Raw genomic sequence first — 26654 nt, forward strand, 5'->3', positions numbered from 1 at the left:
TTGTCTTATCACCAAAACTGCCTTGTTACAGCAACTAGATTGAGACAGCGGTATAACATGGATTGTGAGATGTACTCCTTGGATCAATTCTGCAAGATATATATCCCGGAGACTATAATTTATGTCAAGACTATATTTTATTGCATAGAAGAGGTTCAGTGATCAAGAAGTGAGGATCGCAGGAGTGACATAGATATGTTCTAGAAAACTGAACATGAGTTGATCACTGTAATTATCGGAGTTGATACTTCATATATTGTTGATACTTCAAGTTGACACTTCATATAATGTAATTTGGCACCGAGGTGAAAAGGAGAACTGAACATTCTTACTGTGATTTCAAGTGGACATTGAGACTTCCGAAGTCTTGGTATCAAGATAGTTGGACTTAAGTATATATTCTTCAGACAGTAAGGGGGGTTTTGTTTAGGATCACCAAGAACATAGAGATTACAAAATCTCAAACAACTTGTTACTGTGATGACTCCGAGACTGCTCATAAGTTCACTGAGATTTTGTCTGAGCTCCCTGAGGCAGAAACAGTGGGAAGAATCCAATATGGAGATGATAGTGTAATTGATCCTTTTCTGAGATAGCCTTCATAGCTGTCACTTAGATGCCCTTGACCGAACCATAGCTCTGATACCATGTTGACAATTTAGGGAGGGCATGATTTATTTCATAATTCTCTTGCATGATTACTACTTGTGTACATCATATTATCTTAGTTCCTTATTACAGTGTGCGTTCCATACATCAAATAGCAATCAAATCAATAAGACATTGACACAATGTTTAGGCTTTCAAGCCAAGGGCTAAAACCTCTCCTCTTCAGAGGAAACCCCTTCAATCTCTTCTTATAGATGTTTAGTTGATGAATACCAAGACGCTTAAAAAAATTACTTAACTCAAAATTACCTCCAAGATGCTTGTCACTATCCCCTACACTATTCAGCTTTCAAACCACAGTCTTCAATCTTCACACTCGTCTTTATGTCATTGTACTCCTTCAGATTTCGTTGTCTAGTCCTCAACTTCTCTTCCTCGGCTACCACAGTTCTTCGCTTCAACACAAGTATGTTGCTTTCCCTTCATGGAACTATCTTACGACAATCCTTCACTTCTTCATTATGAAGATAATGAGACTAAGTTCATACGAGACTTCTGAGATATATGTATTTGAGAAAAATATTCACCGAGATCCTTGAGATATGTATGTAAGACACACTTCACCGAGACTGTTGAGATATATATGTAAGACAGACTCCACCGAGAGCAATCTGAGACTTTTTCGTTCACTGTATTGTGTTTTGTCTTTTTCGTTGAACACTCAGATATATCTCAAGACTTTTTGCTTGTAATGTGAAGTCACTTCTTATATATACAGACCATCGTTGGTATGGTAGGCTGACATGAGAACCTTTGAGTTAGGTCGGCGTTTCATGCAGGAGATCATTGTCTTTATTTTAGCCGATTTGCAAGGGGATAGTGACATTTGTTTTAAAGCGTAGATCTTTGACATCATGACTTCTATAATACTTATGCTGAGATAGTAAATCCTAAAGACATCAAGAAGAAGTCTTTGACCTATGACAAACACATCTTGCTCATGAAACCCATGATGCAAGGAATAATAATAATTCATTTTGTTTCTTCTCTTATAATTACAAGTCATAATGAAAACAGAACCTAGTTACATTTCCTTCAACACTCCCTCTTAACTAGGGAGGAATTCATTAAATGGTACATGGCTATTCTCAAAACTAGAGAGATCTCATAAGAAGAGTCGGACTAGAAATCTATCTGTATAACATCATTATAACCAACATTGTCACATAGCAAGGTCTTGACTAACAACTCTATCTCTCAATAGATCAGAGCAAATTATTGGCAAGACCAATGATTATAGACACCTTTATCATTGTCTCTCAAGGTACATACCCACCTGAGTGTTCACTGAGTATGACTTTATAAGACCATTCTTATCTTGGGTTCCCAGCCCTCAAAGAACATTGATCCTCTTGCCTACTCTTGTCTTGGATGCCCTACACATGCTCAAAGGGGATCGGATGCTAGATGATTACTCAATCCTCCATTCTTTCTTCAAGGTGAAGACAAGAATGTTGTGTCTATCTCTCCCGCTCAACTAGCGAGGATATCACGTGTTTACATTTCTCTTCATGGCATTCACCTAGACTTACGGATATCAGTCCTGGTCTAGTGCATAACACATGAAATAGAAAAACACAATTGTCACTCGTTTTTAGTCAGGGGTGATTCAATCCAAGTTCCCTCTTGATCAAGGACCTGTCAGAGCTCCTTCTTTTCTTGGGACTCTTCTATACATCAGCAACTTTTTTGTGGATCCTTCAGCTGCTTGATCAACTTCTCTCCTTGATGTCATAAAAATCAATTGAGCTTCTTCCTTGGAGGGAAATAACCATTGATCACTTTCCTCCTTAGTTCATCATGTCATTCCTTTCTTCATGGAAAGTGGCCCTCTTCATATGTGGAACCTTCATCATACGGCTACTTCTTCATCATGCTTCTTCTATCCACCACATGAATGCTAGTTGTACTTGTATTTACAACTCTTGTTTGAGTGGCCCTACATGAACTTATCCAGATATTTTTAAAGAAATCAAAACATATTAAATCAAGTAATACCTTACGAGATGGCTCTTCATCATGACATCTTTCTGTAGGTATCAGCATCATGCATACATGGTGACACATCTCCCAAAGATATCCATTGTCCAGGATCTTCATCTTTTCCATCAGAGTCTTCATATCTTTCCAATAAATTTTCTAGTCAAGTCTTCTTGATCTTTTGGATGTTGATTGCCTTCATCAAGGTTGCATATCTCACAATCTCTTCCTTCCTCGTATATTTCATTCCCATTAGCTTTCAATCAAAGTTTTTCAATGTAGTCAACCACCTTATACTTCATATCAGGACATATTTTGGTGAGTTCATCTAGTGTGACTTATGTCTTCTTGCAACCTTTTAGAGGAGGAGATCCTTTTTCTCTTGATCATGCTTCTTAAGATATAAGCAATGATCCATGTTACCTGCAAACATATGACATGAGATTATAATATTAAACACAAGCATACATACCTTATTTTACTTTCAATTCAACGAGGCTTCTTCCAACAACTTCCTTGATTGTAAATATCTTTAATCCCTTGATCTACTTCAAGTCACCATATCATCATCCATGAACTCCATAAGTTGGAGTTCATATTGAAACACTTGCTTCATCAATAAATCGGTGAAGATTCATCAGAGAATCTTGAGGATCTTAAAGATCCCTATCCAGCAGATGTTTGCCTTTTGATGCATGATGAGTTTTCTTCAAATGTTTGAGTTTTGTAAAGTTGTTGCCTACAGCTTGCCTTCTTTCGTAGAAACCTTAAGTTGTTGACAGAGGTATCTTACTTATCCTTATGAATCTAGTCACCCTCATGATGATGTCACGAGATCTTGTTTCTAATACTTCATAATGTCCCACCACATCCTATAACATATTGTAGTCACATTCTATGCAGGATCTAGGAGCGCAAAAAGAGACTTATGGAGAGAGGCTAACTTAAAGAATTCTACTCCCTCTTACCATGGACTTCATTCAACTCCTTCCATCCTATCCAATGACATGAACTTTCTTTTCCTCTTATCAATGTCCTTTTAAGAACCATATTTTTCTTATAATGTTCATAATTCTTTTACTAGCTTCCCTAATGTCTACCTTATGAATTCAATGATTTTGCTCATTTATGATTCTATATTTGAATGCATTGTTGACATGCTAAAGATATTGCTATCTCACAAGTGGACTTTATCACACTCAATATTCCTAGGAGTGCATCAACAAACACTTATATCAACTATGGAGGTGATATAGAGAGACTTATGCTCTGATCCGAGCATCATGTTCATAGACAAGATTCGAGACTTTGACAATGTTTATTGTTATGACACTATACCGAGACAGTGATGTCAATGAGCACTACACATACGAGTTGTGTAGAGAGGCATTGTGTTGTGAGCCCGAACTTGTCACCGAATAACATGGGTAACTAAGTTGCGGGAAGCACAGTATAGAGAGATTGTCTTATCACCGAAACTGCCTTGTTACAGCAACTAGATTGAGATAGTGGTATAACATGGATTGTGAGAGGTACTCCATGGATCAATTCTACAAGATATATATTCGTGAGACTATAATTTATGTCGAGATTGTTTTTTATTACATAGAAGAGGTTCAATGATCAAGAAGTGAGGATCCCAAGAATGGTATAGATATATTCTATCGGACTGAACATGAATTGATGATTGTAGTTACCAGAGTTGATACTTCATATACTATTGATACTTCATGTTGACACTTCATATAATGTAATTTGGCACCAAGATGAAAAGGAGAACTAAACCTTCTTACTGTGATTCAAGTGGAGACTGAAACTTCCAAACTCTTGGTATCAAGATAACTAGACTTAAGTATATATTCTTAACACAGTAAGGGAGGTGGTTGTGAACATGGACCTCTTTGTTTAGGATCACCGAGAACATAGAGATGATTTAATCTCAAACAACTTGTTATTGTGATGACTTCATGATTTCTCATAAGTTTACTAAGATTTTCTCTGAGCTCCTTGAGGCAGAGAGAGTGGGAGGAATCCAATATGGAGATGTAGTGTAATTAATCATTTTTGAGATAGCCTTCATAAGTGTCACTTAGATGCCCTTGATTAAACCATAGCTCTAATACCATGTTGAGAATTTAGGGAGGGCATGATTTATTTCATAATTCTCTTAGATGATTACTACTTATGTACATCGTATTATCTTAGTTCCTTATTATAGTGTGTTCCATACATCAAATAGCAACCAAATCAATAAGACAATTACACAACGTTTAGGCTTTCAAGCCAGGGCTAAAACCTCTCCTCTTGAGAGGAAAACCCTTCAATCTCTTCTTATAGATGTTTAGATGACAAATACCAAGACCCTTGACAAACTTACTTAACTCAAGATTACCTTCAAGATGCTTGTCACTATCCCCTACACTATTCAGCTTTCAAACCACAATCTTCGATCTTCACACTTGTCTTTAAGTCAGTGTACTCCTTCAGATTTCGTTGTCTAGTCCTCGGCTACCAAAGTTGTTCGCTTCAACACAAGTATGTTTCTTTCCCTTCGTGGCACTGTCTTGTGACAGTCCTTCACTTCTTCGTTATGATGATAACGAGACTGAGTTCATCCGAGACATTTGAGATATATGTATAAAAGACAGTTTTTCACCTTGAGCCTTGAGATATGTATGTAATACAAACGTCCCCGAGACTCTTGAGATATATAAGACAGACTTCACCGAGAGCAATCCAAGACTTCTTCGTTCATTGTATTGTGTTTTATCTTCTTCGTTGAATACTCAAATATATCTGAAGACTTGTTGCTTGTAATGTGAAGTCACTTCCTATCTATACAGACCAGCATTGGTATGGTAGGTTGACATGAGAACCTTTGAGTTAGGCTAACGTTTCATGCAGAAGATCATTGTCTTTATTTTAGCCGACTTGCAAGGGGATAGTGACAATCATTTTAGAGCGTAGATCTTTGACATCATGACTTATATAATACTTAATGTTGAGATAATAAATCCTAAAGACATCAAGAAGAAGCCTTTGACCTATGATAAACACATCTTTCTCATGAAACCCATCATGCAAGGAATAATAATAATTCATTTTGTTTCTTCTCTTATAATTACAAGTCATAATGAAAACCAAACCTAGTTACATTTCCTTCAACACTAGTAAGATTCGCCGAGATTTCTAAACTTTAAAATAAATTTGTATCCTTAAAATTTTCCTCAGTCCAAAGATTGCCCCACTAGCCACTGAGAATGCACAGTGCACAATTCATCACAAGGTTGATCAGGATTGCGCGGTTGAGCAAGTGTAGCTAGCACGATGGAGTGATTGTGCTTTGAGGTTGCTTAGTGTGTAATGGAGGAATTTTTTCTCTAGGATTGCATAGAGGACAAGTATAAGAAAAGTGAGGCTCATGTTTGAGGCTTGGAAGTGCACAATGTGCTCATCACTTGTCCAAATGTTGAATATGCTTATGACTTGTGTGAGATGTGAGGACAGAGAAGGACTCTAAAATTGACTAAGTGTGAGATCAAGACAAGATAGTAAGACCATATAACAGGTATCAAGCATGATCACGCACACGTATACACCCATGCATATGACAAGAAGACATACAATACCCAAAACCAACAAGTGTACAGTGAATGACACTTATATCCAAGTATGATAGTTAAGATGTGCATTTACGACACAAGTGTCGACTGCAACGAAAAGGCGCAGTATGCCATACAAATGTACCCAACACATATTCTAATGATAAATAGCATCAACTAATGCAAGATAGCGTGTCGGAGTTACATCTAGAATTTGTGGCATGGTGCTTGTTGCTACACAAACTAGCAGGCCTTATAAAGAGGCAAAAGCTAGAGGGCACAACACCTTTGGACAAAGGCACACTGTCACCATAGCGTAAGTCCCATTCTCCTCTTAGATTTTCACCAACGAGAGAAGTCCCAAACTCCAGTATTCCTCAATTGCGATAAATATGTCTAGGATAGGTTTGAAGTGAGAAAAGGTGGCTCATTCAATGAAAAGGTTCAATAAATGTCTAAGCTTTGGGAGAAGCTTGTAAAACTTTCCACGAAAAACCCCTTTAAAAGGAAGACAACACGTGACCTAGGGTTGAGATATTCAGAGAGAAAGGAATTCATCCAAGGTCAAGGTAGACAAGAAAAAAGGTAATTGATGATTTACTTCAACAAGTACTAAGGTACCTACCTTCGAAGAAATCCCGAAGTTGAAGGATTAGCTTCTAGGGTTCCCTCTTAGAATGAAAGCTAGGGCATCAATTTTTATGGAGATTCAACTATTGGAATTCTTTCAAAACTTGAGAATGCGTAAATGAGACACTAAGGAAGAGTCTTATCCAAACGAAATTTGAAATCTCCTCTATTGGAATTTGCACCAAGCCCTAGAGAGGCCTCCCTAACCTTAAAGGGACAAAGAAGAAAGGTGAAAGAAGTAAGATTTTCGAGAAAAGTATGATCACCAAGGATTTAATACCCGGTGCCTAACTATTGGGAGAATTGGAATCAAGGATAAACCAAGAAATGGCAATTTGTTCTTCAAGGAGACCTAAAGAAGCAACTTTGCTATTTATGGAGGCAGCGACATAGCTACTTTAGACTTGTATACTTCAATAACACTTGTTATGGAGTTTCAAGGATGCAAATGTAACCAATCCTCTAGGAACATTCATTCCTTCATTATCTATCAGTAACACATGTAAACTTCCTAATAGTTTCAATGCTTCAAGAAATTTCATTAATTACGGTACATTAATCACCATGAGAAAATATTCCATGCATTATACATTCACTAAATCAGAAATATAGAGTTAAATAGCACTTACAAGATAATGAAGAATATATACATCCACAAAAATGCCAAAGAGAAGCTCCAAGAATGGTGGCGAAATTATCCAAACATCATAGTTCATCAATAACATCCAAATTCATCCTCAAATTGCAAGTCTAAAATTCTCAAGGGAGAGATCGAAGATCCAAGTGATGATCGATAGAATGAAACTAGGTCTCATCTATTTATACATGAGTTATGAGTTCAAAAATGAAAAGACAAAGCCCCTCTAATGCCTAAAATGTCTAGTAACCCGCTCATGGTGACAAGCCAACCATGATAGCTCAAAATTTGAATCGAATAAGCCCATGCAAAGCTGACATGGCGACCTAGAAGGGCAACGTTGAGGCCTCGAGTGCTAAGGATGAGAGTGAGGGCCTCAAAACTTATGAATAAGAGGGGGATGCCATCCAAATGTTGCAAAACATCTCCAAAACCCTATTCGGGCTTTGTGGGCTCCAAATGGGTCTCATGGGTCTCCAAGTGGCTCAAAATCAAGTCGATGCTCTGTAAATGAGGGTTAGAAGATGACACATGCTCTACCATGTCTCCCTAGGAAAGACAAAACCTCCTTTGGGCCTTAGATCAACTGCCAAGTGTAGAGTGCAATGTGTAGCGATTGGGCAATGTGGTCCAAGTGCATCATCAACTTTGTATAACTGGGGCATGAACAGTAAGTGGTGGTGTTTAAGAAGCCCATGGTGTGGCAATCAATGATTTGCATGGCTGGAGGACCATAACTCTTAATGTTCATCCTACAAGTGTCGTTGTGATCTCCTGGAGGGCTTGGATCCGGTATAGGGAGGCCAAGTCCAAGATGAAAACCCACCTGCTATCCTATATAATATCCAATGTGTCTGCTCACCTTCCAATACAAAGGTTCATTAGTGCAATTGAGTAAATAAGTTTGCTAATCAAGGGCATAAATGGACACTTCATAATGGTTTTCCCTTCCAAATTTGGGCTTTGAACATGTGTTGGTGTTACCTCCTTTGGCAAGACAAGTTAATGAAGGACCTTATTAGGTGGTTTCAACCTCTAAGGGAATGACAGGTCCAAGGTACACCCATCAAGTGGTAAGTGTCATGTAAAATGATGATGAAACGAAGGTGGGATAAAGGGAACGCTCCAAGCGACATGTTATGGTACAAGGGTAGCTATGATGAAGGAGGCCCACACCTTTGGTGTAAGAATGTAAAGAGGGAGCAATCATGCCACATGAGTTACCCTGACCTTTGTTTTTCCACCCTTCTTCATTTTCCTTTTGTCATTCATTGATTTTTCTTCATTTTACTGCTCGGGGATCAAGAGGATAAGAGCATGATGTGTAAGATGTAGCAGTTATTACCTCCTTAAGGCAGTCCATCACCCACCATGGGATGGAACATTCATGCACTCCTTAATGATGCAAGGGGCACTAATAGGGGCCCTAGGAACCAAGGTGATGACCATAATGATAAGGGGTAGAGTTCATGTTTGGATTTTTCCCACACACTAAATTTTATTATCACAGACATCTTTTGCATTTTTTGGTACATTTCCTATTGTATGTGGCCATATTATGTTTTTATCTCTTTTTTTTTAGCTGCATCAACCTTCGAGGCATCGTTCCAGGCCCGACCAAAGGTGTTGGCAAGGGGAAGGGGAGGCTAACACCTTGTGGACGCAATGGACAAATGTGGATTGAATTGGGGAAAATGTTAAAAGGGCATGTAATGGGCATAGGGGAGTGAGATATATGGTGTCGGAAAGTGGGACCATGCAACCAAAATCATGGTTTCCCATGTAGTGTCATTCCTAAAGTTAGTAGCCAATGAAGGAGATCCCATGGGACTAAGATATAGGATTAACCCCCCAAATTGTGTTAAGGGAACAAGAGTACTGTCAAAGCCCTTTCTTTCCTCCAAGTCCCCCTAGTAATCCATGCCCAACTGTGCCCAAGAAAAGCAAGCATAAGCACCCAACTACATAATGAAAAATCATACCTTCAAGGTTGGATGACCCACCTTCAAACATACGATCATGGCAGATGAGCGAGGGTACATAACAACTAGCTCAAATGGCAGAGAATAGTAGCACATCGAGCTATTAGGTAGCGTCAAGGCGTTGTTGGTTGCCGGCTGAAGACAAATCTAGGAGAAAAATTATCCTATGGGATCACCCACTAGTGGTGGGTAACATTTGTCTCCAACTAGGGCATGATCTCTTATTGGAGTGCACGAACAATGTACTCGAATGAGAGGTCATGAGAACATCAGCAATCTCTTAGGACATTAGACATGTTACCTGCACATCACAGACAAGAAAACAAAGGAAGCATGTGTCCATGGCGTACTTTAATCGTCCATGCTTTCATTAGATAATAAAAATCAAACAGAAAATAATATGCATCTAATCTAGCATGATATTAAATTCTAATGCAAAAAAATCAATATGCAATGCATCCTAGTCTACCATGCATGCTTCGTTATATGAACACTAAATATTATCATATAGCCAATGCAACCAACATATCACAAGATCAATATAAAAACATTTAGCCTTATGATTACTCATGCAATAAATCTAGTAGCAAGAGCGAAAATAGTCATGCATAATTTGAAGGGAGAGAAGTGGGAAAATAAGAGATCCATACATTATAGAAAGAGGTAGTGGATGAAGGGAAGGACACCAGACTATAAAACCGAACACTTTCTTGCAAACAGAGAATGGAGGAGTGAACAACCAAGCTCAGGAATTCCTTATCAAGGGCCTTTGTAGGGGTGTAATTCTCTATGGAATCCTTAGGAGTATCCCTTCCCTTCATTTACATGCATGGAGTTACCATGGTCAAATTCAGGGGAAGCGATGGTATCCACATTTCCTAGATCTTTATGAAAGACATCATTCAACTCCCTTTCCTGGATCAAAGGACCAACTTCATCAATTTCCTCATCTTGGACCACTGAGCTTTCATTTTCCAGATCTGTGGCCCAAAACTCTTTCATTAGTTCTTTGTTTTCTAGATTTTTTGGGAACCACAATCTTGAATACTCATGGCTCTGTTTAGATCTTCCTTGATTCTTTCATCTTGGTGGTCCAAGCCAAAACCTTCTTCTTGATCTTGATGTATCTCTTGCACAACATCACATAAGATGGTGACCTCCCATTTTCTTTACAATATATCCCAATATAGCTCCCATGAAGGAATCTTCTTGTATTGGAGTCGCATCTCGTGTACTTCATTCCTTCCCTTGGTGCATGAATTGAGTAGGTAATTTCCGCTTGTGCATTCTTTAAAGGAATGCTTGTAATATTCCATGTACTCATCGAGATATTTACCAATGGGATCGAATTCATCTTCTACTCATTATGGGGAGCAACAATGTGAGGCATCTCTTTGATCTTTGCATAACAACTAATTGTAGAGTCTCCTGGGTGAATCCAAAGTGCCTTGATAGATGCTTGCTTCACCCTACAAGCATTGTCTTACCTTATTGGCAGAATTGAGTTAACAACAAATTTGAATCACCTCATTGGGTTTAACTAATGGATCCAAGAATCAAGCATAAGCAATACAAGACCAAACTTCAACAAACATGTACCTATAATTGTATATTTATAGTTCATCCATTCCACACTAGCTTAACATGAAAGTATGTTCGAAAGAGAGAAAAAATAATATATAATCTATTATCAAATTGGCTTACAACATGAGTACATTTCTATCAGGAAAAAGATAAAAAAAATTATACATTGACTATCTATTTGGCCATGGAGATCATGCAACATTCTATTAAGAATTAGCTTGAGACAGAAAGAAAAGAAAAAAACTACACATACAATTATCAACCTAGAGGTATCATTCACGATTGCAAATGCTCTAAGTAGGTGCAAACATTCACATGTATTCGATGTACAAATATCCTCCTTAGGCTTTTATTCTGCTTGTAATAGGTTACATGAAAGATTCACATCCCAAGGATGGCACTTGCTATAAGATGATACTTACTATGAGACCTAATTAGTATTTTTTTTCCTTGAAAATATTGTAATGCAGGATAAGAATTTAAAAAAGAAAAAGAAAAAAACACAACAACAATTACAATTTTTAATAGAAAAATTTGTGTTCAGTTTTGAATCTTAAAGCCCTTGTGCCGCTTAATAAAACTTGGTAGAGATTGGAAAACTTAAAAGCAAAATAATGCAAGGTAGAGAAAGAAGAAAATTTGCAATAACAACACATTTATAATATAACTAATCTTCGCTTTCCTGTGAAATAACTTGTCCTAATATCATTATGATCTATCATGCGTTCTCAACATCTAATCTTCTCCTTTTCTTTGCCTTGACATCATCACATTTTGGATACAATCGGCTTTGTACCATATCAAGAAATTTTGAACGGAGACTTTTATTGACCTTTATCAAGTGCTTGATCATACTTGTAGCCCACATACGGTTCTCCACACTGGTTTCAACCTTCATCTGTACCGCTTCTGGAGACCTTTCTTGCTGAAAATTCAAAATATTCCGAAACAGCAATCATACAAATAAATCTAAAGGACACTTAAAACTTTTCAAAAACAAAGGTGTTATCTGTGAGCAACCTAAAAGTAAGCTTCTAAAATGTCTTAAATGTATAGGAAGCGTCATCTGTATAAAGTTGTGTTGCTTTGTCCCGGTTTATGGAGAACAAATTCCCATACTGGATACAAACTCCGAAGATAAGAGAAGTGTGGAGATATAAATACACATACTTCATACAAAAGTGAATATATGCCTCCAAATTGAGGATTAATATTTGGTATTTAATTAAAGAAAACAAAGTTCAGAACCTTCAAACTACGAGTGATAACTATTGTACACTTCTGATATATCCTTCCTTAAAGAGCCAAAGAACCAACTTTGCATGTATTTCTGTTCAATCTATCTATCAATTTTCTCATTGCAGCTTCAAAGGAACAAAATAACATTAAAATAAAAATAGAGAGGTAGATCCTCATACATAGGAATAAGAAGAAAAATGCATTTCTAAACTGCATGACTGCAGATTCAAAAGATAATATTTGAGAGATACATAGATAATATTTCATGATATGCTTTGCATGCTTTGGGGATTCGTCTGATTTTTAATAATTGTCTTAGGCAGCCACATTTCAACCACAAAGGGTAATATATATAATCCCTCAAATAACCTCTTCTTATCACTCTAATTTTGCTCCTTTGTGATATTTGAGTGGACATACCCAGAAACATCACAAATCGACATACGGGCTCACACAATACAGTCAACTACATGACTAACACGCCATTTATGCACTATCAGGCAAGGTCAAAATATCAAAGGACGATTCCCATGATCATGGGTTTTATCCCTAGATACTCATTCCAATCACATGGAAAAAAGTCTCGATGGTCACATAACCTCGTAAAGTCATAACGTCAGTTTCTCGCAGAGCATAAATGCCCTGCGACAGAACTGAAGTGGCTGGGTGATTGCACAACGGCTTGTAGAACCTCCAATCACATTTAAGCTAAGGCAATTTTCCCTCAGACAGACTTGTCATCACATGTGCTCATTGAAAGCATTGATATCTCAGTTGGTGAGGAGTTGGGATTCACAGGGGCCAATAATTAATAATTATGGTCATGAAATTAAAATCGGAATAACGACTAAACAGCAGAGTCACACTAAAGGAATTACACCAAAGAGCTGGGAATCATTCATTCTAATTTATCTATTCCTAGCTACAAAATGCTCTCCTGTACTTGCTTGCCCTCCATAATGGCCATCCACAAGGGGGCCATGCCGCCACAACCATGAGAGAGAGAGAGAGAACTCGAGTATTTAATAAGGTGAAGTGACCTTCCCACAGAGCAGAGAGCTTTGGAGCCTATATTCTGCAAATTGATCTCCTCAGCAGATACATTACAGTTTTATAATCAACAATGCATCATTTTATTCCAATTGAGAGTAATATAAAATTGTATTGTATCACCTCAGGAGAGTAATTTGCAATGGATGGGTTTCAAATCTCTCCGTGGGAGGACCCTTAGATATTCTTAAATACTCAAGTCTCTCTCTTTGATGGATGCAAGCACCGTGTCCCCTTGTAGATGGCCATTGTGGTAGGCAAGCAAGTAGCTAGAACGGAGTGTAGCTAGGAATAGATAAATAAAAATGAACGATTCCTGAATCTATGGTATAATATCCTTTAGCATAACTCTGCAATTTCCTGGTTATTCCTCTTCCAATTGCATGACCAGGTCTGTTATTGATAGGCCATTATGAATCCCAACCCTTCACCAACTTAGATATAAACACCTTCGAGGAGCCCGATGTGATGACAAGATTGTGTCCGATGAAAAATTAATTCAGTTCAAATGTGATTAGAGGTTCTACTGCTACATGCTACAGTGCAACCACCTCACTGCTTCAGTTTTATCTCTAGGCATTTATGCATTGTGGGAAACCAACTTTATGAATTTTATGGACCTACACAACTATCGAGTCTTTTTATGCATGATCAATGTGAGTATCTAAGGATAAAATGCACGATCACAGGAACGGCCCTTCAATGTTTTGACCTTACCTAATTGTTCATCATGTAGTTGATTGTATTGTGAGTTTTATGTTGATTTGTGATTTTTCCGAGCATGCCACTTGAATGTAGCAAAGGAGCAAGATTAGGTGATAACACCCCTCCAAACTTTCACATTAACACTAATGGTAGTGAATCGAACAATGATTTTCTTCTAAATATTTAATATACTAAATGGTGGGTGAAAGAGAAACTTTGTAATTGCTTCAATACCATTTCCATTGACCAGTCCCCCTTTCACCCTACATTTACTTCATATCTATGTTGTTATATAGTAGTTTACGACAGGGATGTGTCCATTTGCCATATCCCCCACACTCCAAGGATGTTTCAATGAACAGGAAATATCCCCTAACTCCTTTGAAATATAAGGGAGGGGTCTAGGATGTCCTCAAGCCTTCTCTTGTAATAGGGGATGCAAAGATGTCACTTGACCCTACAAGGGATGTCCAATAATCCCCTACCATTAATGTAAATAAAAGAAAACAATGCCTTTATGCAAAATTACATTAATTTCATTTAATTTTTCTCCTTGTCAGACTGTTCTGTTACCCACAGTTTCGGTGAAGGATGCCAATTATTTTCTTCTTCTTTTTTTCTTTTTTTTTTGGGGTTCGGGCTGGGGCTGATGTCGCCATTTTGACCTTTGATGTGATATCCCCATTGCATAAATTTTGCTTAGTATGGCCATTTCTGCAATTTTAGTGTTGGAAGCACACTTTGACATTTTTTGGACTTAGGAGGAAAAGGAAAATCGATTTCTTAGTGGAAGGTGGGGGCCACCCAAGGGCGGCAATTCAACCCACAAGGAAAAAGGCGGCAAATTAGTGGATTGTGGGGACCACCAATGGGTACACATGGGCTAGAGTACTTGAGGCAAAGGGGAGCAATTTTGGAGACATCTTTTGACTATCTCTCTTACACAATTCAACCCCTCTTGGAGCTATTTAGCACAAGAGTTGGAGTGTTGTTTAGCACAGGAATTTCAGGGAGAATTATGTTGAAAATGTAACTAGGTTAGGTCTTCATTTATTGTACTAGGTCATGACCTGATGATGTACTTGTCAAAAGAAAATGCAATTATTGATGTATACATGTGGTGATCAACTGCTTGATGAAGTTTGCGCACTTCTTTGCCATTCCAGACTGATATTCAACTTCAAAGGTGGTCAAGTTGTTCTTCAAGGAGGTATTCTGACTCCATGGTCTCTCCAAGATCATTGTTAGCAACTAGGACAGCATATTCATTGGAGGGGGGGTTTGACAAGAGCTCTTAAAACTTGTGGGGGGGGCGGGCGGGAGGGTTTGACAAGAGCTCTTAAAACTTGTGGGCACAGAGCTCACACCCAGCACTAGCTACCACCCAAAGATCAATGAAAAAACAGAGGCGGTGAACAAGTGACTCGAAGGCTACTTGGGGAACTATGTGATAGGGCAACAGCGTACATGGGTGAGGTGGCTACACCTCGAGAAGTATTGCTACAACACCTCTTATCACGTGCCCACCAGTATGTCTCCTTTCAGATCTCTTTATGGTTATGATGCATTATCTTTCACTGACATGGTGTTTGGAGACAGTAGGGCCCTAAGGGCCAAAGATTGGATCTAAGAGAGCCAAGAGATACTCAAGACTCTCAAGGACACCCTACAGGTTTCGCAGAATCAATAGAAGGTCTATGCAGATCGCCACTGGGTTAAGAGGCAATTTGGAGTAGGATACCTTGTTTATCTACGCTTGCAACAATACAAACAGTTGACCGTCAAACAAAAGGGGGCCAAGAAGCTTAAGTCTCATTTCTATGGCCTTATAAGGTGACCAAGTGTGTAGGAGAGGTGGCATACGAGTTAGAGCTCCCACCAGGGACCATGGTACTTAATGTTTTCCATGTATCATGCCTGAAGAAGACATTGGGGTAGCAGGTAATAGCTTCAACAAACTTAACACCCTTGGATGAGAAGGGACATCTTGTGTTGGTTCTTCAAGCCATTTTGGAGGTTTGGGAGAGGAGGCTCAGGAAAAGGGTCATCAGGGAGTTCTTGGTCAGATGGGGGGATTTGCCTGAGGATGCTACATGGGAGGGTGCGCAGGTGTTGCAACATCCAGCATACAGTTGCTTGAGGACAAGCAAATTTTGGTAGGGAGGACTATGATATCCCCAATTGCATAAATTTTGCTCAGTATGGCCATTTTCGCAATTTTGATGTTGTAGGCAAGCTGTGACATTTTTTTAGACTTAGGAGAAAAAGGAAAATCAATTTATAAATATAACCTTGAGGGCCTCACTTTTGGCATCTTTGATCATTTCACATTTCAAACCTGTTGACCACTGGGATGACACCTGAAGATTATATGGAAAAATCCATGCCCAAGGATGATCCAGAGGACACTTGTACCATTATATATCATCAGTCAGCAGAGTTTTTTAACTCTACTTCTATCTTCTCATCATATATCTTATACCCAGATTCCACACCCTACGAGGAATTGTAATAAGTGATACTATAATGATGAATTTTGAGTCTCTAACAGGGCTAGGATGTTGGGATTCGATCAGCAAATGAATACACCTTGGAGTGTTTTTTTCTTTATCTAGTTAATTATCCCTTCTTTTTCAGAGGCGGATAATTTTCTAGGTTTTTTCACTCACTTTTTACACCAAAGTCGAGGTGAAGGTTTGAAGGTTGAGTCCTTAACACATCTTAGTGTCTAGACTCAATGTATATTACCATACTAGATCACACCAAATTTCATGGAATTTGGTTAGGTTTAAGTAGTCATTTTTAAATTTTTTAAATTTCCCGCAAGTCAAAAATTGCAAATAAAATTGTATTTAAATTGTAATAAGTGTAGTCTAGAGAAGTTGTATGGAGTATGAGTAATAAAAATTACACCTCTTACCCTCAACTTTCTACTATGACACACTTTGAGGGGTTAATAATGTGTTTTGAACCCTCAAAACCCACATTTCCAAAATTTAGTGGAAATTGTGGCATTTAATTAGGTTAGAATTAAATAAAATAGAGAGAAATAAATTATTCCATGTGACAGAATGATGTGGAAATGACTTGGAAATTATACTAAGTCAAAGAGTTGAGTCAATGGACATGAGGAAGATGACTAAGCACACAACATCATAAATACACCATTATTTCATAAAATCGAATTTCCCAGAGATAAAGCAGTAGTTGCACATGTGGAAAATCGAATTTATTAGTGGAGTTGATGCACTGAAAGAATATTCTACGAAATATTTAAATTGAGGATTCCATCGAGCCTTATCTCACTATTAGCTCGAGTTGCTTCTACATTTAGCACTTCACATGGAGGATTATGAGTTTCACTTGAGAAAATCACGCAGTTCCTAGGGATCTGTGCAAAGCATATTTGGTATCTGTTGACGGTGCTGGACCCACCAACATGTAAGGAGATCTCCCCGATAAGAAGTCCCAATTAGACCTCATACCGTTTGGTGTAAGGGTCCTAGCAGTGGGTCGTACGGTAATGCCTTCACTGCGATTTCGCATAGAAGCAAGTAAGATGTCTCTGTTGGTAGTAAAGGTGTGACAACTGCAGCAAGCCAAGGAAGGTGCATGAGAGGTTCAAACACACGAGGATTGAAATGAGTGCGCCCCTTGGAAACCTATTATAGCACGGAGTTAAGAAGGGAACACACGAGCAAAGATGCATCACAACATGGAAGGCGAGTTAGCTAGCAATCCAAAGTGATGGTTAAACCAATAGCACATTTCAAAAAGATTCGTACATACATACACAAGAAAGTCCATATATGCATGCGTAAGCAAACAAATACATATATCATTTAGAGTAAACTAGATAGCATAGAATACAATACAAATATGCATGAAACATGCTAGCTCTATTATATTAATACGTGTAAGTTCCAGCCATACAATACATCCATGTCTAACCACTAGTTCCAATAGCAGAACGTTACAGCCACAACCGCCTACTCCTCCAAAGAGATATACTAGCTCTACGCGGTGGAAAAGCCAAGGCTCGTTACAATATTGTCCAAGCTCTCTCTAAGATAGTCCTATCGGAAGCTTGGCTGACCAAACGCCTTTACAATGAGTTATGAGGTTCTATTTATAGCAAAGGGTGGGGTGACCCTTGACATTCCCCTTTGTGAGAGTTCATCTACCCTCATGACTCTTCATCTACTCTATGATTGTTACATCCAACTATCGACACTTGAACTTCCACTTGGCAAGATGTTACATTACAATGCACATGTGCCCATATGAGACAAAATGGCTTGAGCAAGCCATGCAAGACATCACAGGCACTCGGTCCATTGTGATGAGACCAACTATTTGACATGCTTGTGATGGTGAAGGTGATGAGCTGATGCCGAACTTGGTCGTCCGTGATGATGTGCATGCGCTCCATGGTGACATCTTGTTGAAGCAAACTCTTGCCTCTGATGCATCCCAATGCATTGGTGTGGATCCTCCATCCAACTCGTCTGCTAACATGTGCATGGTCTTCTTGGGTGCGGCCGAACCGGCAACACACTAATGCATAGTGTTTGTGTTGATCTTCCATTGTGTATTGGTGGTCATCCGCATCAACTGTCCACTGCATGTTCAACTCTAGTCGGACTTGCTTCTTGTCTTTGCCTCGGTGAGTGTGCCAAATGCGTTAGATCGCATGCGTGTGCACAATGACATGCATGCAGATGAATTCCCTTGCATGCTATCAACAACACTACTCACCATGTTTGCTCTGTGCCAACTGTTGGGATGGATCTATAACTTGTACGGGCGCAGTTTCATCCGTGAGTGCATGTTGCGCCCGCTGCTATACCTGTTCCTACTACAACTCATTCTCCTGTCTATGCAGTTCATGTTCTTCTTTGAGTTGCTGCTTCAGCACATGCAACTCCTTCTCTGTTCTTTTCTCTGTTCTCGCATGATCGTCTTGTTGCGTCGTCACCTCATAGCCTCAATCTCCAAAGTTTCTTTCATCACAAGTGGATTTGCTCGAGCTTGCAACTTTGTTCTGCCTCTGTGTTGCCGACAACCTTCCTCTTGCATTCGTCGCATACAGGTGTGCTGCCTTCTACTGCTGCTGATGGTGCTGCTCGTTGTGATGCTGATCGCTGTGATGCTGCTACCATCTTATTTTGATGTCCTTGTCTACGAACAACTTGATGTCTTCATAGGTAGGCAAGCTCATAGACAATTGCTTGGCTACAATTTGACTCTACTCTCCGGAAGGTCATTGTACTTGTGTTGCTGAGAGGCAAAGGAACACCTACGATACCTGTGGACATGGAAACACTCATGGCAAGCAATTTGTCAGTCGAAAACCAAAATGAACTTGAGAACTGACTTGCAACATACATGTGTGACTGATCATGAAGATTGCGAAATTTCCACCGAGAGGTCAGGACACTGACTACCAAAACTATGAAAGGCACAGTCTGGGCTATCAAGAGGCTGACTGATTGCTGGAACTGCGTAATGCACGGTCCAGTCTAGCCTGTTGAGGACGGAAACTGCGCGATTCGCAATTTCAGTCAGCAGTGACATGCAACCAACAAACTACATTGCATAGATTTTGGGGCCAGTGGGACACTGCCTCCAAGAATTGCGCAATGCAAGCCTAGAGGTCAATGCCTGGCTAGACTTGTGCAATTTCTGGAGGGAAGGCAGAGCCTTCGCTTCCGGAAATGTGCAGTGCTAGCCGGGAAAGGCACAGTCCAGGCCAATGCAGCCCAGTCCGGCCGACGGGCGACTAAAAACATGAGCAGTCTGAATGCATGCTCAGAGGAGTACAAACGAGAGTGAATGATCATTCATGCAAACAGCAAGTGCGGGATTCAGAAAACGGGAAAGTATGCATGTGTGTGAAGCGAGTCGCCGCAACGACGACCCTCCGTGCAAAACAGTGTCATGCATGTGACAGCAGTGAGATGCAAACGAAAACTGAAATTGTGCTAGTACAAGCTAGTATGTATCAAAACGACAGCAAGCGCTCACTGAAATCAAGCAAACAACATTCATATGAAGCGAAACACAAAAAGCGCCAGAAACACAGGCAAGACATGAAAAGTGGGCTTACTCGAAAACAGTTGATTTGAATGTGCCAACGACTCCTAGATGCAATGTGGGATGTTAGAGCTGCAAGATCGATGTGAGGAATGAGCTTTGCAGCATCCAGTTGATGAGTTTTGATAAAATCGAGGTTGCGACGTGCATGCCACAAATCTAGGGAAAGTGACACTTGGTGGGAGGTTTCTGAAATGATCCTAGCATGTAGCCTTCAACTGCTAAAAATAGATCCCTAAAACAAGGGATGCCTTTGCATCTTGCCTTGGGAGGAGCAACCCATGCATGCAGATCAGTTTTGCTCGATCCCGGAGAGAACCAGTCAACTCAACTACGCATGCAACAGTCTGCTCAGCTAGGAGGAAAAAATGCGCATTTCTGGGAGGGAGTTGGGCTGGCTGCCCAGAGGGATTGCGCAATTTCTGGGCAGAGCAGCTGACTGTTGCCCAGAATTGCGCAATTTATGGGCTAAGCAGCCCTGCTGGGAGGAATTGCGCAATTTTCTCAGGGAACAATGACAGGGAGATTTGTGCAATTCTGGAGCCGGGTAGGCTGCCAAACAGAATTGCACAATTTCTGGAGGGAAGGTTGGTTGTCCTCCAAAATTGTGCAATTTCTTGAGGGAGCTGCTCAGCTTGCAGTGTGAAAATTCTATCACTGCAGCAACTGATTTACTTTTCCTACATATTCCATCATAAGTTATTCATGAAATCACTTCAATAAACATTAAGATAAATACGGCTGCAGATATCACACTGTAATACAGAAACAAACATATGCACAAGAATCAACACATTGACACAGATATTTTGGACTAAGGTCCCCAGAAAAACCCAATGTGGGAAAATCGTTGCAGCAAGGGAGGATTTTATTATTCAGCGATTTTCTAGTACAACAGGGTGCCAAACTAGCTTACCCATAGATAGACAAATTCTCCAGCAATTCTTCTGATCCCAGGGTCAGCCCTGCTGACCTCTACGTAGCCAGAAACCCTCTGCGTCAGCCTGTTAAGACTCTGTGCAGCCTCTCTCGCCTTCAGCGTCACTCCTACAGCCTTTGCGTGGATGGTGCAGGCCCTGCTAGTTCTGTGCAGTCTCTACTTCCCCTACGTGGCTCCCTCTGGCCCTGCGTCTTCCTCTCCTGCCTCAGCGCTGATCTCAAGTAGCTGATACTGTCTCTCTATTTTGTACTTGTTGCCTCTTGACTCCTCACTAGACCATTGGTTCAATTTCTCAGCTAACCCCGCTCCAGAAATTAAACTGACTGGTCTCCCTCAGTGTGTTCTCCAAGTGACCCTCAAGCCTCCTCTTATACTTTTCTTGCTGACAAATCAACGGCCGAGATTAAGTCCCTAATCGACAGCTAAGATTAGATCTGGCTTGATCCATGACTTTTGGACCATTCTAACACAGTTTCATATTAATTCACATTAATATTTTATTTTCCCTAAGTTTAGACTTAGGGATTACATTAAAAATATTAATTATTTTAATATCTCTCAAACTGTTTAGAATCTGTCCAAACCCTTTCTGGGTATTGTAGATCTCATGTGCCTTAGCCCTCCACCAAGTTTTGTGGCTAGAGGACATCCGATGCTACCCCAAATCAACGTGCCGCTGGACCAAGTCCAGTGAAACAGCGTATGAGGGGGATGCAACAAGCTTTGATGGGTAGGCTTGATCCTTACAGCAGAGATACTAGTGATGTACAGGTCGTGGGGGTGTAGCCATCTACAATGTGTGGGGAAAGTCGACAGAATCAGGGTAGCAGATCTCCTCAAAAGGAGCAGACAAGATAGGGATAGTTAGAGGGTGAGACCAGGGGGGGCTTTTGTTGGTAGAGACCTAGCTTTAGAAATCAAGAGCCTGAGGAGGAGGTTGAGCATGAGGTTGTGGACACACTAGATTGTGAGGAGCATGTCGACGTGTCCAGTGTGACACGGGAGAAGACCTTTTTTGGATATTCTTTTGATAGCTCTGGCTGACACCTTGGGAGAGAGAGTAGAGCACACACCCATAGGGCCATCCATTGCCGAAGTGCCAGGAGACATAGTGTTAGAAAATGTAACTATGTTTAGTCTTCATTAATGCACTTGAGTCATGATGTAATGTACTTGTCAAAAGAATAAAGAAAAGAATTTTTATTATTGTAACAATGACTTATTAGAGCATGGGTTTCATGCTTGGGTTATCATTATATTAGTCAAAGTTCTCATTGTGGACTCCTAGGATTAATATTGAGTTTATAGAGTCATTGTACATTCAAAGAGGACCTTCCTTCGGCTTTTGAATCCTGTAAAAAGGTTTAGTATTGAGTCAAATATGAATTATTTACCCTCCACATCAAGTCGGCCTAAGAGAGATCAAGTCGACTTAGGAACCCTAATTCGACCCACAAGAAGCATGTATATACAAGGAGGTCAAAGTCATTTGGAGCATCAACTCTCAAGCTAGTTCGATATCTCAAGAAGCGCTCAAGAAGTGTGAAGTCTATTGTCAGGAGGTCAAAAGAAGTGCGAGTTTGGGGAAGTCTATAGAAGAAGAAAATCGAACTTTTGTTGGTGCCTCTCTCTCTTTGCTTCGTGTTCTGGATTGGGAGATTGAAGTCTCCTAAGATTTTGTTGTTGTTGGACGCTGCTTGTTGCCGGAAGCTGCTGCCTAGTCGATGTTGCTGCAAGGGGTCGAAGATCTAGGAAGCTGACTTGGTGTGGAGGGAAAGTCTGGTCTTGCTCTAAGGTGAAGAGTCTCAAAGAATACTATTGAAAGGAAGAATTATCTTGACTGAGTTTTCCCCTCAAGGGGGGTTATGCTCTAGCATAGTGCCTATATCTTGTGTCTCTAGTTTTGTAATCTTCATACACACATAATATGGTAATTGCTTGATGAAAGATAAGATAATAAAGAAATAAAAGAAGCCAACACACTCACAAGTAATTATCAAAAAAGGAAAATCAAACCCTAATATAATTGCTTTGATTTCCCAACACACATAAGTGTCCACCATTGAGGAGGTGCCATCCATTGTTGAGGTATCCATTGATGAGGTGTTCGGAGCTGTATCCAAGTTTTCAGATGATAGCAACGCACATCATATTGGTGAGGTGTATGGAGACATATCCACCTTTCATGAGGAGCCAAAAGGTATAGAGGCATCCAGATTTGTGACAGAGTTTCTAGATCGTAGCTACCTATCACTGATTGTTGAGGATGTTATGCATGATGAGCCATCTATGGAGGGGCAGTTAGTGGCTCATGTTGAGCCCATGGCGGAGGATGAGCAGCCATCCTTGGAGTTAGCCATCGATGAGGAGCAATTGGTTCAATCGACAGCCATAAGAGTTGTCGTGCTTTCAGAAGACAGTCCCCTTCAGGCATACATTGATGGGGCTTGTAGCATTATTGGGTTGTTGTCATGACCCTTCTCAAACACATTTGTAACAGGGTGTTGCTACACAATTTTGGCTAAAGTAGAGAACCCATAATTTTCGACTTAGGGACTTAGCAGGCAATTCGACTTTATTTGGTTGCTAGTGGAATGTGGGGGCCACCCACATGGGAGTTCAAATTGGCCCATTCGAATAGCTTGCAGGGAAAGTCGAATAGGTGGATGGAGGGGCCCACATGAGGCTAGGGAGGCCCAAGGAGTTATAAGGAGGGAGCACCTCTCATTTTGGATTCATTCATACATCTTGCAAACAAAATTACTTGATTGTTCGCTCTGCTGTTTAGCTGAGTCAACTGGTTGTTTAGCCACGAATCTCTCAAGCAGGAGATTCAACCTCTACTTCGAGGGACCATCCGTGCTCACCTTAGAGAGGCAGTTCCATAAGTATTTTAGGAGCTTCGAAAGTGAGTTATAGCACTACCATTCAGCGACAACAGGGAGTGCATATTTCAAGAGTCGCACATAGTCCATGCAAAACTAACCTATGGACAGTAACAAGCAAACAAACCAAAAAACAAAGCAAGAAGCAGAAGCAAATGTGGAAGCAAAGTGAGTAAGAAAACAAACAAGCAAGCAAACAAACACACAAAGAAAGAAGCAAACATGCATGCAAGCAAACACTACTCCTACTCCTAAGCTAACAATGCATGGGTCATCTCACGTGAAGTGATACTTCCAATGCAGCCACCGGCGCATTGGTTGACCCATGTTGGTGAAGGCATAGTTTGCGAACATCGCAATTGCGCAAACCAGCAAGCATGAAAGATATAACGATGAAGACGAACACACTTTGAGCTTACAAGCGACCACAGAACAAAGATGAGTGAAAGCGCATGACATGCACTCTGTGGAGCTGCCATGGTGTTGTGCTATAGTGCATGCAAATGTTGAGTGTATGCATTCTCTTGACTGTGACATGCAAGAAACGTGAGAAAATTAGACCACTTACATTGTGCATGTGTGCTTGTTGTGTAAGATTCCTCCAACACATGAGCGATGGGATCGTGTAGTTTGAGTAGAGGAAGCAAAATCCGGGTGTTTGGTTGATCTTCAATGCAAAGAAGAGAGTGATGAGGAGCCTTGAGTGTTTCAACAATTTCCTAACCGGAAGTGAAACCAACCTCAGGACAACGAGGGCCTGACATAACCATTAGCTCGGGCTGAAGTGCCTCGACAATCTGCAGGGTTTCGACTTCGTTGACAGATAGATCATCATAGACCAGTGTCTTAGACAGATTAACAACGATTGAATCAACATCGTGATCAGATGAAGAAGTAGAAAGATCATGACAACCAAGGTTAGAAAATTCGGGATGTTTAAGGCATCCTCATGATTTGATGAATCGGGCAGAGGGGTAGATGAGAAGCAAAGATGTTCACCCTCTGTGTTTTTAGAAATGACAGATGACAAATTGGACGGGTTTTCTAAGGAAAATGTGTCCTCTCCCCACTGTGATGACAGACTGACATCCGACGTGTCCTGTGAATGATCGGAAGTCGAAACATCTGGAAATGGGCTTTCACAGGGGAAATCAGCAGTGGTAGAATCACAAGGGATGTTAGGATAAAGCAGATGAGGCGCCGCTGGAAAGGAGTCATCCTTCACCACGGTTTCTTCTTTAGATTGCCGCACACACTCATCATGAATGATGGCACATGTTCATTGCATAACACCAACTCCATCGACAACTTGATCCTCGTTCACAGCAGGTGAGGAGTCTGGAATGGAAGAACACAAGACAGTACAATCCAGAGGATCAACAGAATGCGGGGACGGAGGTTGAGGGAACGAATCCACGTGACAACCAATAGGCTTGCAAGCCAAATCTGCGCAAATATCAAGAGCAAGTGGGGTGGGAGGATGTGACAGTTCAACAGATGTGTGTGCATGATCTCCCACATCACTCCACGGTGGTGGAGTTGTTTGATGAGGTGAAGGCAGACAGTCACTTGTGACAGAAACTATGACTGTCTGTGATTGTGCAGCTCCATCACCAGAGTGTGCTGAGCGGGGTTCGGATATGCAAAGAAGATACTCAAATCTTCCATAAAGAAATTCCCAATCAATTTCATGTTCGGGAAATCGGTATGCAAGATTACAAAAGCGTGTGTAAAATTGATCAACGAATTCATTGGGTGCTTTTCGTAATTTAGAATTCCTTGATCGAGTGCTTTATGGTTAAATTGATTGAAAGCACAGTCTATCTTTGCGACCACATGAGCAAGAAAACGAATAAATTTTTCGGGCAACATGGCACACCAGTGCATGTGGTGCCCTCGAAGCGTGTAGACGAACAGTGGGCATGTCATGTACTCTTCAAAGATTCCATGTCTCTCGCATGATCCTACAACATCGACCGTGTGCCCAACCAAGGCTACGTGGCCTCCGCCATCAAATGTTTTATGTGACAAGTTATCCGAGAGCTTTTCCGAGATAATGAAGTCATTTCCATAAGACATACACTTCGGAAGAGCAACTCTATAGTTAGTCATGATAGATATGTAGAGATTCAAAACAAATGTGACCACTAAGCTTGTCATCTGGCCCTTCCTTCTAGAGCCAAAATATTGACGGTGCTGGACCCGCCAACATGTAAGGGGATCTCCCTGGTAAGAAGTCCCAATTAGACTTCAGACCGTTTGGTGTAGGAGTCCCAGTAGTGGTTCGTACAGTAATGCCATGACCACGATTTCGCGTAGAGGCAAGTAAGATGTCTCTGTTGGTAGCAAGGGTGTGACAGCTGCAGCAAGCTAAGGAAGGTGCATGAGAGGTTCAAACACACGGGGGTTGAGATGAGTGCGCCCCTTGGAAACCTATGATAACACGAAGTTGTGAAGGGAACACACGAGCAAAGATGCATCACAACATGGAAGGCAAGTTAGCGCGCAATCCAAAGTGATGGTTAAACCAACAACACGTTTCGGAAAGATTCGTACATACATACACAAAAAAGTCCATACATGCATGTGTAAACAAACAAATACATATATCATTTAGAATAACCAGATAGCATAGAATACAATACAACATATGCA

General features: G+C 40.4%; 1 protein-coding gene across 1 annotated transcript in view; it reads right to left on the bottom strand.

Annotated features, from left to right (window-relative positions):
* Positions 1–11710: 11710 nt before the first annotated feature.
* Positions 11711–26654, bottom strand: part of LOC149180052 (protein ROOT INITIATION DEFECTIVE 3-like) — a 161974-nt gene continuing 147030 nt past the window's right edge. Inside the window, exon 9 of the mRNA XM_089413744.1 lies at positions 11711–12009. Within this exon, the coding sequence (XP_089269870.1) occupies positions 11803–12009 (207 nt within the window). The 3' untranslated portion in view covers positions 11711–11802. The remainder of the gene's footprint in view (positions 12010–26654) is intronic.

Source organism: Pinus tabuliformis, chromosome 3_2 (assembly GCF_031772625.1).
Source record: "Pinus tabuliformis cultivar Carrire ecotype Pingquan chromosome 3_2, CPIR1, whole genome shotgun sequence".
NCBI lineage: Eukaryota > Viridiplantae > Streptophyta > Pinopsida > Pinales > Pinaceae > Pinus > Pinus tabuliformis.